The following is a 13,476-nucleotide window of genomic DNA, read 5'->3' on the forward strand; positions in this document are numbered from 1 at the left end:
CAGATGAAACTAAAGCATCATGAGGTCACAGGAGTCAATGCCTGGTTTCAAACACAGTGGCAGAAACTGTCCCCACAAGAGGGTAATGTAATTCCTTGCAACCAGTGGGTGATAATTCTGGTTGCTCCACACCATTTAAAATCTGGAATAATAATTAGATCCTCAGTTTCAGTGCAGAGGATTTTTAAAATTTTTTTTAACGTGTTCTGCCATCCTGGTGTAGTAATTATATAGAGATGTCAGCTGGAATTGATAATGAAGGCAAAATTTGGTAATAGTAGCAGGATGTGTTACTGCTATTGATCAAAGACTACAGGGCTGTTTTTAAACACTGCTTCTCTCTTTGATCTTTTTTTCCTATTGATTGAACAGAGTAGATAAACAACCGTCTGTGTAGCATGAGTATTTATTATGGCTTTTAAGCTGACTAAGGACAGATTTGAATTAAATATGAAAGTTTAAATGATGGTTTTCTAATAAGGACTTTGCTTGGCGTGACAATACAGTTGCATTTAAGCATGGTGAAAGGAAATCTAAATGCAGGCATTCTTTTTCTTTCGTACTCGAAAAGAAGGTAACAATGCAAAATTGATTACAGGAAAGGCAAAGGCACTTTTTAAATATGTAGTTATGTGTGGGCAAAAGCTGCTTTTCTTTTTTTTAATATACAGTTATGTGTGAAGTGCTCTCAAGAAACTGTATTGTCTTGTCTTGGCACTTTTTGAGAAGTTTGTGTGAATTAGTCATGTCTTAAAATGTGGATGCAAATGAAATTACCAGGTGCAATCCAGTAGTTCTGCCATCGCTTCAGTGAAATTAATAGAAAACTTTCCCTTGACTGTTTAATGACTTAGATTGGACCCTGGGCTGTCATTGTTAATGTCTTGGAAAGGTCAAGATCGATTTCCTGGCATCTTTTTTGTTTCTAAGGAGGCTCTTTGCAATTCTATGGAAGACATAGCGATGTTGCTATTCCTCTTCCTTGATACTTCCCTGTATAATTCAAGTTCTTCTACCTACCATCCAAGGCTTTGGGGAATAGCAGCGACAGACCAAAAAATGTGCATTTTAGGGAAGTTGTTCATATTTTAAATGCCTAAAATAGTATTGCTGCGTAATTTAAAATTTTCCCCTGCCCCCTCAGGTTATTCTGAATTCTATTCCAGTATTGTACTGCTGTTATTTTTCCTTACTGATTGGGTGTATGTTAAAGACTATTTCTGCAAATGAAAGCAGCCTTCCATGTTGCAGTAGAAAGAGCAAGTTGTGTTGCATTTGAAGTAATGCTGTTTCACTGCAGTCCTATAACACAGCATGCACAGGAATAGCTGCACATCTCTGGGGACCCAAATCTTTGGATTCCTGCCTTTTCAAAACCACCTGAAGCCTCTGCAAAGTTTCCACCAAATGGGCTTGTTTGTCTTGCCATGAAAAGGTTATTTCCACTAGGTTAGTGCTGTCAGTGTGCTAAAAGGTTGGTGTTACTAATCTGTTCTGGAAGCATAGTTGGGCTGCCCTTGCAACAGGGCTGAATGAAATTGTTTCTCTGGCTTTGCTGAGGAATATGCTATGTATTGAAAAGCACAGGGTTTTCTTGTACAAGTGAATGACTGTGCTTGAAGGATTGCAGTCCTTGCAACAGGAATATAAAATCCACGCAATAAAATACAAGGCTTGGAGAGAAGGGAGTGTTGGGAAGAGGACTAGGGAGCTTCATTCACAATGCTGAAATTTGGAAAGGATAAGCCATGTCCTTGCTTTTCTTCTGAGATGTTTAATGTGCCCTTCTTGCTACTAGAGAAGATTTAATCTCAAAAATTAATATTTGACTATTTCTTCAAGTGAAGTATTGATATCTAGGATCTCCTGAATTCACTGTCATGGTTTTCTTGATTTTCAGGATACTGGGGTTGGGAAATCGAGCATTGTTTGTCGATTTGTCCAGGACCACTTTGATCATAATATTAGTCCTACTATTGGGTAAGTACCACACATAATATCTTTTTTAATTCTATGTGGTTTTTTTAACTCACTGCCCTCTGCTGTGGTCCTTTCTTTTCCTTACTTTCAAGGCTCTGAATATTATACATCTTTTTTTTTCTCCATCATCTCACTCAGCTCTTTACTCTCCTTCACTGGCTTTCAACTCATGTTACCTGCTTAAGAGAGCCAGCAGCTGCTCCAAACCAGGTCAGCTCTCCTCTCTCTGTTTTGGGATTACAGAGGGGCCCTAAACTTACTATGTTGTAGCATGCTGTATTATGGAGAAGCTGAAAGAGCTCTGCCATTCTCCTGAGTCTTTTCTGGGGCCATCCAGAACCATGCTGCATTAACCTGTGTTCTTCACTGCCATGACTTTCAGATGTTCTGTTTTGTTTTTCTTTACCTGTCTTACACCAAGAGATTCTTAGATGTCTTATTCAGCTGGTGTCTTTATCTTTTTATCTTGTCAAGAGCTTCCCACTTTAGATTGTACTTTGGCCATAGGACCCTAGGACTTAAATCACTTTGGTTCCCACTGGTCAATGAGGTATCAGATTTGATCCTTGAAGCTTAAAAGAAACAAAACCCCACAACCCAAGAGGCTGTGATCTGCATAATGACCAGACCATCCCGTAGCTGAGTAATGGCAGGAAAACCATGGGAAACCCTTAAAGTACCTTCGGTGTGTGTCCTAGTAGGCCGGGCTGGAACATGGACAGTGCTGTTCCCATGTATGGATGTGCTTTTGTCTAAGTTTAGGATGTGTCACATTATCTTGCCTTTCTCAAAATAGAGACAACACAATTTAAACTAAGTGTAATTAATTAATACCTCTTCTTTAAAAACTGCTAAGCTTCCTTGTATCAGATCGTCAGAATCCTCTTAGTCCTGTAGTTGATTTTAATTCCAGAGGTTTTTTTTCTTTTAATAACGTAGGAACAAATCTGACAAATCCAGTGTTACCTGGAAATTTTTAAAATTATGGATCTCTTATGGGAAAGGAAGTTATATGTGATTTTCACAAAGGAGTAATATGGGGGGAAAGGGCTGATCTGCCTTGTGTGTCAGAGCTGTTTTAAATCGTCTGTGAAGGATTAGTATTGATTGCTGTGTGTTGTTCAGATGGTTAGACTATACTTTCTAAAAGCTCTGCCTTTCAATGCATGAAGGTTTCTCAGCTGGAAGTTGCACGTTGAATTTCCAGGACAATTTTGGACTCCTGAATGTCATGAATAGAGAAAAATGGACAGAGAGAAGGGAAGCATGTCATGAATAAAATTACTAACTGAAGGACACTTGTTTGCAGTGAAGAAATTGATGGCAACTTGAGTGGTTTTTTTACTCCTAAATTATCAGCAGCCTTTTTCCCCAGGTAGTTGTTTTTGCTAAGTAAATGCCTTCTGCTCAAATTGGAAAATATTTTTCCTCTGTTATCATAATTATGAAGATTAAAGGGATTTTTTTTTCCATTTGAAGATTAAAATGTGAAGGCTTGTTCCACACAGGTGATATTATTTGTCTATATGGTTAAGGTTTTTATTTTCTTCCAAATTATTCAAATGTTTTAGATATATAATCCTTGCAATCAACACTAGGTACTGTGACTCTATGAAGTTCCCATTTTTGAAGCTGTAAAGTGTTGCTTAATGCTTTTTAGAAGGAGAGTGACAAGTGAAAGCATATACCCTGAAAACAACCAAAGAAATACTACTCTTTTTTTTTTTTTTTTTTTTTTTCCTTACTTAGTATTTTCATAAGCATTGCAGCATTGTGAAATTCAAGGAATTTGCAGATGGTTGTAGAGTAGAACTCTGGTATATCATTCTCAGGAAATGTTTTGATCAGTCATATGTCATTTGGTGCCTTTGTAATGACAGTGCATTGTATCAAAGGCATCTTTATGAACGAGGAAAATGTACCACAACAGAAATTGTTCAGCATCATCCAGATAGGATGGGGAAAATAGAAATCTACCAGAGTTTGGTAGTCTCTCCAACCAACTTTCAACTGAACTGCTGTAATATAGAAAAAACCTATAAATTTGCAACCCTCTTTCGTAAAAGAAAAAACTGTGAAAACATAGATGAATCTCGTTTCCTATGGAAAATAAAAGAAAACACAAAGACTTCTGCATCTGAGTCAAAAGGGGGAAGAACTTCTTTCCATATGTTCACTGTATTCATTCCAGGAGGTGATTTTCTGTTCCCTGGTGATCCAGTCTCATATGTTAAATGAAAAGTGGCACTGTTGCCTTTTTCTCAGGTCCGTATCTCTGAGAAGATGGAGCTAGCAAGCAGCAGAAGCTACTTGTGAGTGGCAGGAGCATTTGTGTTCCTGGACCCATGCACAAATGCCCTCTGAACCTCAGAGGCTTTTCCCTTCTTTTAGAAAATACATATACATATATATATAGGTAGCATATGCCTTATCTGATAAAAGGGAGACTTTCACTTCTGTGGGCATTTTCTCAAGGTTTTGGAGTTTTCCCTGTATGCAGTCAAACCCAGGAGACCTGGCCAAGGTCTAGAGGTTGCATATTCAGAGTGTCAGTCGTGTCACAAATTTCTCCTCCTTCCTTCTTTTCAGAGCATCCTTCATGACTAAAACTGTGCCATGTGGGAATGAGCTTCATAAATTTCTGATCTGGGACACAGCTGGTCAGGAACGGGTGAGTATTAGTTTGCAGTATGCTCTCATTATCCTGGTCTCTCTTGATGTGTTGGTGTGCTTTTTCTAAACTTTTCATCTTCAGAAGACTTTCTAAGTATAAACCTACTGAATCTTTGCAACGCTCTGCAACCCAGGTGGTCAGCAGCCACCAAGTATATAGGTTGCCTTTTCACAGGTGGGGAAAATGCAGAGACAGGCTGACCATACCACTTATCTAAAAAAAAACACTTGCTATGAATTGTCAGCCACTTTTCCTCATGACATCTTGAGCAGTGCCTCAGCAATCTCCAGCTCCCCTCTGGTTTTATCAGGTTTGTGTGTGGTGGCTTTCATTGGCATTGGAAAGGCCTGGACTTCCAGCCCATGGGCTGATGGGTGACCTGAACTTACCTGATGACACTGGGGTTGTCCTGAGTTGCGACATTGAATATGGGCATGAGTTGTGTCTGCTGTTATTATTTTGGAAGGCAGCACCATCAACCTGAACCACGTAGGGGTTTTGTGTTGATTTTTTCAAGTGTGTGAAGTGCTTTGCTCAAAGCAAGCAGCTTTTCCTTTGACTTTTCAAAAAAAAAAGCCACAATGGAGTTTTGGGCATTAGTTCATATTCACTGTATGTAAGCCTGGTTGGTCATTTGTTTCTTTTAATAGCCTCAATGGCAGTGATATGCAGTAATGGAGTGTAGAACTGTAGGTTTCTCTTAATATGTCTACATTTATCTTGAGAAGTTGGAAAGAAATGGAAAAAAACTATGCATACTTTTAAAACATCTTCAGACTTCCTTGTGAAATGGTACAGTGCCTGTTCATAGAAGAATGTAGCTATTCTCACATTAGGTTGGGATAAAATGAGATGCTTATACAGGCTGGAATGTCAGTCCTGATACATCCCATTGTGTTCTTCATACCTTTTATGTGAATTGCAAGCAAAGAAGAGTTTTGCTGTTAAGTGCAGGAAATGCTTGTGTTTTTATTTACAATGTGCAGCATGATGTAAAGTGACTGTGATGAAATCTGTTGGCTCACAGCAATTCAGTATGTTATTTATGATGGGAAAATGGACCTTGAAAAACATATTTGAAGTATAGCATAATTCTTTCCCTTGGATTTTATTTGTTGCATTTCTGCATGGTCTGAATCTGATAACTGGCTAATTATTGCAAGAGGTAGCAAAGGTTCAGTTTTCTTTCCCATGGTTTCAGCTTTCTTGCTTTTTCCCTCTCTCTCTTCCCTTCCTGCTCTCCTTGCTTTTGCTTTTTCTTTTAGCTCTTTAGCACACAAAACTCAGTTCTTGAAATTTAGATAAAAGTATTACTCAGTTTTCCTGCATAGTCTTAAGACTCACAAAGCTTTTTTTGAAGAAAATGAATAGTAATAAAGTCTTGTTTACTGAAATAAGTGATGTCTCATTTGAGGCAGGAAATCTGTGACTGAGCTCTGACTCTTGGACACAAAGTCCATCCTTCCCATCTAGACCCTTATGTTTCCTCTCAGTTTTTTCTTTTAGCTCATCATTTTTCAAATATATGCTTTGCTTTTTTTGTGTGTCAGTCAATGGTGAGCACTGAGCACCATAAACATTATATTGCTTAGAATCTATTACAGATAAGTCACGTTATGGGTTTTCATGAATTAGGCCAGGGACTATCTTTTTCTTCTGTGTTTGCACACTGTATTCCCAGTCCTTCACTAGGACTAGGAAACTGAGGTGATACAGTAAACAGAGTTGATTGGTGTCAAGTGCTAGCTGCAGGGGCCGACAGGTTTCCCAAGGTGAGGTCCATGCTGGTCCATGTTGTTCTGTGTCCTAGAACATTCCCATTTTACAGCTAAACATGTGATGTTTCTCAATACCTTACTCACTTTAATCAGGGATTTTGGTTACTTTGTTTTTTGTTGCTTCTTCTGATCTGCTTGCTATTCAATAACAAATGTTATCCCCCTGTTAATTTCTTTCTCATTATACTCTGAACAACAGTGGTGACCCAAAGCTTCCAGTCTACCCCACCCTCTGGGCCTATTGCTGTTTTTCACAGTGTACTAATAAATGTCTTCTGAGTGCTATTTCTGCTTCGAGAGTAGTCCTTCCCTTGTTCTTTGCAATTTTTGTTGAGGCTTTCTGTTCCACTGCTGAAGTCTGGAAGTTTTGTCAGTGCCCCATTGTCTGTACTGCTGATAGCAATGTTTAGGACTTCCTGCTCTTTCAACATTGCCTTTCTTTGGCTTCATTCTCCTAAATACAAGGCCAAGCACAGGGCTTGTGCTTATTCTGGAGTTGGGGCACTCTGTACTTCTCCAGCTGTGCCAGCTGTTGCTGTATCTATGTGCTGATGTGGAGCCTTCACAGCAGAAGAGCCCTGGGTGAGATTTACCTGAAGCCTTACTGTGGCCATGAAAGTTAAGCTCAAACCTCAACCATGGTAGAGTGGGCAGGTGGAAACAGCAGTAGTGGCACTTCGGTGATCCTCGTTCATGAGTTTGTCCTTTTTAATGAGCTTTCTCTTCCTTGTTCATGAGTTTCATTGGGAAACTGCCATCTTGGACAGTGTAGAGAAACCACTCTTAAATATTGTGTTCGCAAACCCTTATTTGAGCAACGCTCTGTGAGAACCAATGTGCCTCCTGGACACATTCCTTCAGTCAGCTGGGAGAAAGTGGAAATTCATGTGGTTGCTTCTGAAAAGGAGTAGTGTCCTGGGTGCTGGGACAGGAGCCAGCTGAAAGCACTCAGCACCCCCTTGAGGCTTTAAATCAGTTTTTGGATAGCCACTTGTAATGTTGTGAGCCTTTGCAAATACTGGTCACTGTTGGGTTTAAAAGCTTGTGGGAACACCTGAGTGAGTTGAAGAACCTTAGTACACCAGCCAGCCAATTGGAGGTTGGTCATGGAGAACATGTAACTTCTGATTCATATCTAAGATAATAGATAGAGTATTTTGTTTCTTTTGAGTCAAGAAACTCAGAATTGTAGGCAGAGTAGAGAAGGAACCAGAATTGCCTTTTTTGGGGAATAACAAACAAATGTCAATGCTGCAGAATGACAGTAATGCAGCAGAAAATGGAGATTAAAAGTGTTTCTATCATAGCCTTCGTCAGGGTGAATGCTCAGTGTGCTGCTTTAGGAGAGGACCCTGGAGATGTGGCTCATGGTGAAAAATTCACATTGTACTTGATTACAAAAAGAGAGAGCTTCTGAATCCTTTTATCTTGTGTTTTTCTTTCCCTTTTTTTTGACTAGGAAGAAACAAACTGGCAGCACACTTAACAAAATCCCCCTATCTTCTGTGCCTAAGTACTGGTCTCCGTGGACCCGCTTGTTTTGTGTTGGTATGCTATCCAACAAACTCTATTTTCTTCTTCAGTCACTTTCCCTCCACCCCACTGTTTTCCAAATGTCACTTCCCCCCCCTCATATTTTCCCCATTAGCTTTGAATTGTTGCCACAGACTTCACGACTTAAAGCCTGACAATTATGTTATTGTTAGCAAAGATTCCCTCCCCTAAGAAGAGTCTCCTCACAAGTTAGTTAATGATGTTTTTATTAGCATATATTTTGGTTCATGGTGCCCTAAGTAGCTTCTAATTACAATGCTTTGTCTGAATACCTTGGGTGGGTGCCAGCTTTCCATTTTACCAGCTGAGGAATATTGTAGCAAATAGTTAGGGAGCCTGAGGGCCATGTTTCTAGGGCAGGAAAATTTATCTCTGTTCTTTTTAAATTTACTGTGTTGAACTCTGGGATTTTTAATTTTGTTTAATAAAAGAAGCCTCAATTACTTGAGCCCAATTGAAGCCTCAATAGGAATTAACCTGTGTTGTGATGTTGTTGTTTTGTGGTTTTTTTTTTTTTAATCTGCTCCACTTCCAGGAAAAGGCTGACTGATGACATGGCTCCAGCTCCCCCCTTTCTGAGTGACAGTAGTTGTCCTTGTGATTCAGCGACAGTGTCACAACACCATCTATCAATTACTTGAATTATTTCTGCAGTCAAGATGCTGCCTGAATTTTGCTCTTTAGTGTTATAAAGATGACTCTGATGGAAGCCCACGTTTCAGTCAGAGTGGAGGTGGTTCATTGTATGTGGTGTGAGGACCTCCCTGCATTCAGCTACTGCTTGGGTGCTGCAAATGTCAACAGGTGATTAGGTGGTATGTAAGAGCACAAGTGGCATTAGAGATAGTAAATGAATATGTTATTTTTATTAGTTTTAGAGTGAGTGTAAAGCATGGTAAACCATTGAAGGGATGCATGTAAAGGGTTTTTTCTTAAGCTTCAGCAAACTTGTAGCTTGACAGCGAGTTGTGATTTTGATGTAGTGTCCTTTTCATCCTTTGTTTAATGACTGTAAATTTCAGAAGGGCTAAGCAGTGGTCAGTTTTATGATGTTGCAGAAGTCTGTTTTCTGCTTATTTAAAATATCTTTAAAAGATTATCCTAAAATGTTGAAATTATTCTTTCTTCACTTGAAGAATTCTTAGATATTGGAGTAAAATGGCTCATTTATATGTATATGTGTATGTATACATCTCCAAATTAACTAGCAAAAAATACCTGCAGGTCAGAGACAGACAGATCTTTCCTGATTTATTCAGCTTGCAAATCCCGAGAACTGGCATCTCAGCCTTCAATCGTGTAGGGAAAAATATTCAGGGTTTTAAAATGCTAAATGATATCTGATAGTGGTTTTCATGCATAACATTTTTCCCATTTGCTCTCTGCCAGCTGAGAATGTCAGGAATTTTGTATCCCTCCCTGTTCTAGAAGCTTATGTGTCAAAATAATCTGTTTAATGCTTTTGGGTTTTGCCTTTGCTTCTCTCCACACTGCAATTTTCTGTCCGTTGGCAGCTGCTGACTTGAAGGTGGCAGGAATGGGAGGATGTAAATACCCAGACTTGGGCAAGTGAAGGCTCCTAAGCTGTGGAATAGGTTCTGTTCTTGGTGCACCGACTGCTTCAATGAGCTCATGGAATGCAGATGCAGAGGTGGCAACCTCAGTGTCTTCCACCATGGGCACTTACCCGGTTGGTCCATGGAAGCAGTTAAGGCAGCTCTCCTAAACAGGCTGGTAGAAGCTTGTTTCTGGCACTGATCTACTGTGCTTTTCACCATGATAACTTCAGTGGTTCACTTTGTGGGAATGGGAGGCAACAGCATGAGGAGGAATGTACTTCAAATGGATTTTGGGACAGGAATGAAGAGGTCTGTGGGGTTGACGTTGGCTGGCAGGAAGGGAAGGAGAAACAGGACACCTATAATCGCCTGCAGAATGGACTATGGAGGGAGGGGACTGAGGTACATGAATATCCTAGTCTAGAAAGTGTGAATGTGTGTAATGGGAAGGGGAAGGAATTTGTAGGGCTGCCTCACTGCCTGCACGTGTTAGCGACTAGCAGAGCCAGAAGCTGTGGCTGTCCTTACCATTAGTGGCACCCAGATAAAAAAAGGGTAAACATCTCTGACCTTGAGAGGAGCCAAGTGGTTTGGTCTTGGCCACTCAGGTGCAACATATGTCCTCAGAGAGCGGCTCTGTAGGAATGGGGGAGAAATCTAGTCAAATGATCACAGATGTCAGGAAGCAAATCTTGTGCTGCTGTGCACCTGCAGGTGCTTGAGAAGGCACCGTGTAGAAAAGTCTTGGCTGAATTCAAAGGTGTGTAACACTCACTGAGCACTAGTGTGATTTTTCTCAGTTTGTGCGCCCTTATCCTTTCCAGCTGTGCTGGTAGGCAGAATTCTAATTGATTTGTATAAAGAGCAGGTGATGTACAGTCTAGAATAGTAAAAGCAACCCAAAAGAGGAGTTAGGTGGTGGTGGTGGTGGTTGTTGTTGGTTTGGGGTTTGCTTTTTTCCCTCTTGGCTGTGGAGTTGGGAAGAGGCAGCCCTGCTGTGGCAATATGCCAGCGCTGGGGTGTAGCACCACAGAATGGTACAAAGAGCTGTTGACATGAATTAATGTTCCTTGGTGTGCCTGTCAGATTGAATGAGTCCTGACTGTCTTCAGCAGCATTTGTCAGCCTGTATATAAACAGTAGTTTTTATTTCTGTATTTATTTGGCCTCTGTTTTGCTTTCTAAACCAGCATTCCATAAGACAGGGCTAAGAGACTTTCACTGCCGCAGCTCAGGTGTGATTTACATTGTGTTCCCCTGAATTTGGTTTTCTCTTCCAAGTATGATGTGACTGCTCTGTGGGTTTTTCTTCCTCCCCATTCTTTCCTGTTAGTACAGAGGAAATGTGAAAAGCATTGCCTGTGACCAAATATACCCTTCCATGATGAGACGCACAGGAAACAGAAAGCAAAATACTACAGAGCTTTTAAATAGGTGGTAAATTCCTTAATGGCTGCTTGGTTCCATCTTTCTGTCCTTTGCAAGGGCAAAGCTTCCGTTGACTTCAAATGAAGGGTTGCAGAATCCCAAAATACTCCTGGAATCAATGAGAGAAACTCTGGTTATACTGAACCTGAGTTTGCACCATGTAAGACAGAATATGCCCTCTGTGTTGCAGGGCTGTACAGCTGTAGAGATTGGGCAGCTTCTAGTTGGATCCTGAGAGAAAAAGGGGATCTGCTTTCGGTGGAAATTTCATAATGCACATGTGGCCTCAATTCTTCTTTAGTGGCAAAGGGTGATGAACCACAAGTGCAAAGTGGGCGTGTTGGTAGAGGAGCACAACTACGAAGGTGCTCTGAACGCAGTCAGCGTTGCGCCAGTACTTATGGGACCGTAGGTATGTGGCAGACTGTGTGCCGTGCTCCAAGGAAGAGGGTCTTGAAAGTCTGCATGAAGCTATACAAGTAATTGATTTTGGGTTTTTGCTCGTCTTTGGTAAAATATATTTCTTATTTATACTTTCAGGGGCCCTTACGGCGTGGCTGTAACTGTTGAGTTGTAAAATGTACCCCTACTACTTAGATATTGTATTGTGTCGTTTAGTGACTTCAACCTCCTGTTATCAGCCCCTCCAAAAGCAAAATGGGACTAATGAGTGATGAAGTGGGTCAGTATTTGCAAAAAGGCAAACTTCTTTGTGGATACTGAATGAGAGTCACAGGACTTCTAAATTCCCACGAGAGGTGAGCTGCTAGTGATAGTTTACTCATTATACAGAACGGGAGGTATTTCTAATGCCCAGAAGGACATGGTGGAAAATGGTGGGGATGAAATTCAGTAGTATAAGTAGCAAGTCCCTGTAGCTTTTGGCTCGCAATGAAAATGTATGCTGTAAAGTTGTAGGTAATTTTTTTTTTTAAAATAGAGAAGGAAAGACACCTGTGAATGTATTTACTGATTAAAGAATGATCATGTGACTATGATGCATCCACGAGAAATGTATTACATGTTAGGAGAAGTGCAGTTAAGGCTGTTCTGTGTCGAGAAAGCCACATACAAACCTGGTCACCAGCAGTCAGAAAAGATGAACTGAAGCTGGACCAGGCACAGAGAAAGGTGATTAGATGTAGATTTCTCCTTGTTACCTTATCTTCAGACTGGAAGAGCCTGGTATAGGAGACTGGCAAAGTTAAATCTGAAAGACTGCTGCTCTATATTAATATTTCAGCTAAAGGCAAGCAGTGATCACTAAATTTTTCTAAGTCAAGGTGCAAGCAAATTACAAGCAATTTATTAATTAGGAATTCAGAATGTTATTGATTGTCAAAATAATATGATCCTTGTAGCAATATAATGAAAAAAAAGAACACTAATTATTTTAATCTGGATATTGATCATCTTTTGAAATGGGTTAGGAATGCGATTATTTGTGATGGTGGGAGCTGATGGAAGTCTCTTTCTGGTCTGTGTTCTTCTGTTAGCCCAAGGTGATGTGAGCTGCTGCTGGCTGCAGGTAGGGATGACATCTGTCAGGCTATGGAGGAGCTGACTCCCTGGCAAGTTGGGGTTGTGACCTGGGTGTCCTTGTGGCAGAGCCGGGAGTGGCTGCCCCAGCATTTTAGGTGGCTTTTCTCGAGAAGCAGAGTTGTTTTTATGTCAAATCTCAAACTGCTCCTGCTTCTCCTAATTTTCTGGGGAATTACTGGATACAGAAATACTGAGCTATAAAATCAAGGTAAGAGAAATTGTAATTTATAATACAGAAGGTAGTCCCATGAAATTTAATATTGTGAGCTGTTTTTTTGTCTGTCACTTGTTTGGGCATCTGTCCCACATTTGGTCCTTGGCAGGTGAAAAATGTGCAGATTAGTATTTTGTATCCCTTTAATTAATTTTGTGTGACTCTCTTTTCCGGTTAATTAGGCCAGAAAAAGTTTCAAGAGGACTTTCTTTTTGGGCACTGATTTAAAAGAAAAAAAAAGGAAAAAAAAAGAGCATCAAATAAACATAATTATTTGCATGATATTGGGAAATCTGTGTTCGTAAAACACATTTCTTAAGAGTCTGTCATTAGATCATGAAACTCATGCAGTTAAAGTTTTTCAGCTCCTCTTGATTCATTCAGTGTTGCTAAGAGGCTTTTCCTTTTTTCTTGTAGAAAACAGTGATTTCTTGTGACTGGGACATTGTATTGTCACATGCACTTATTAACCTTTATAAAAGAATGATAAAGGGCATTTTTTTGTTTGTTTTGTTTGTTTCTAAATTATTATTTTTATTTTTATGTTCTGGCCCTAACACTGGAAATATTCTTCAGTGAAACACCTATTACAGGAAGTGTTCTTGTCAGCTGGTCAGAAGAAAAGGGAGAGAAATTCCCAAGATGATGTACAGGTCCTCAATGTGCTCTCAGGGCCAGTATTAAAGGAATTTGAAGCATGTGAATTTAACTGCATGGCTCCTGTGAAGTGTGATTACCATTATCTGA

General features: G+C 40.1%; 1 protein-coding gene across 1 annotated transcript in view; it reads left to right on the plus strand.

Annotated features, from left to right (window-relative positions):
- Positions 1-13,476, plus strand: part of RAB31 (RAB31, member RAS oncogene family) — a 65,587-nt gene that overhangs the window by 25,550 nt on the left and 26,561 nt on the right. The window contains exons 2-3 of the mRNA XM_027676689.1: positions 1,901-1,980; positions 4,570-4,651. Of these exons, the coding sequence (XP_027532490.1) occupies positions 1,901-1,980; positions 4,570-4,651 (162 nt within the window). The remainder of the gene's footprint in view (positions 1-1,900; positions 1,981-4,569; positions 4,652-13,476) is intronic.

This window comes from Neopelma chrysocephalum, unplaced genomic scaffold (assembly GCF_003984885.1).
Source record: "Neopelma chrysocephalum unplaced genomic scaffold, ASM398488v2 Primary Assembly neopelma1_22, whole genome shotgun sequence".
In the NCBI taxonomy this organism is placed as follows: Eukaryota; Metazoa; Chordata; class Aves; order Passeriformes; family Pipridae; genus Neopelma; species Neopelma chrysocephalum.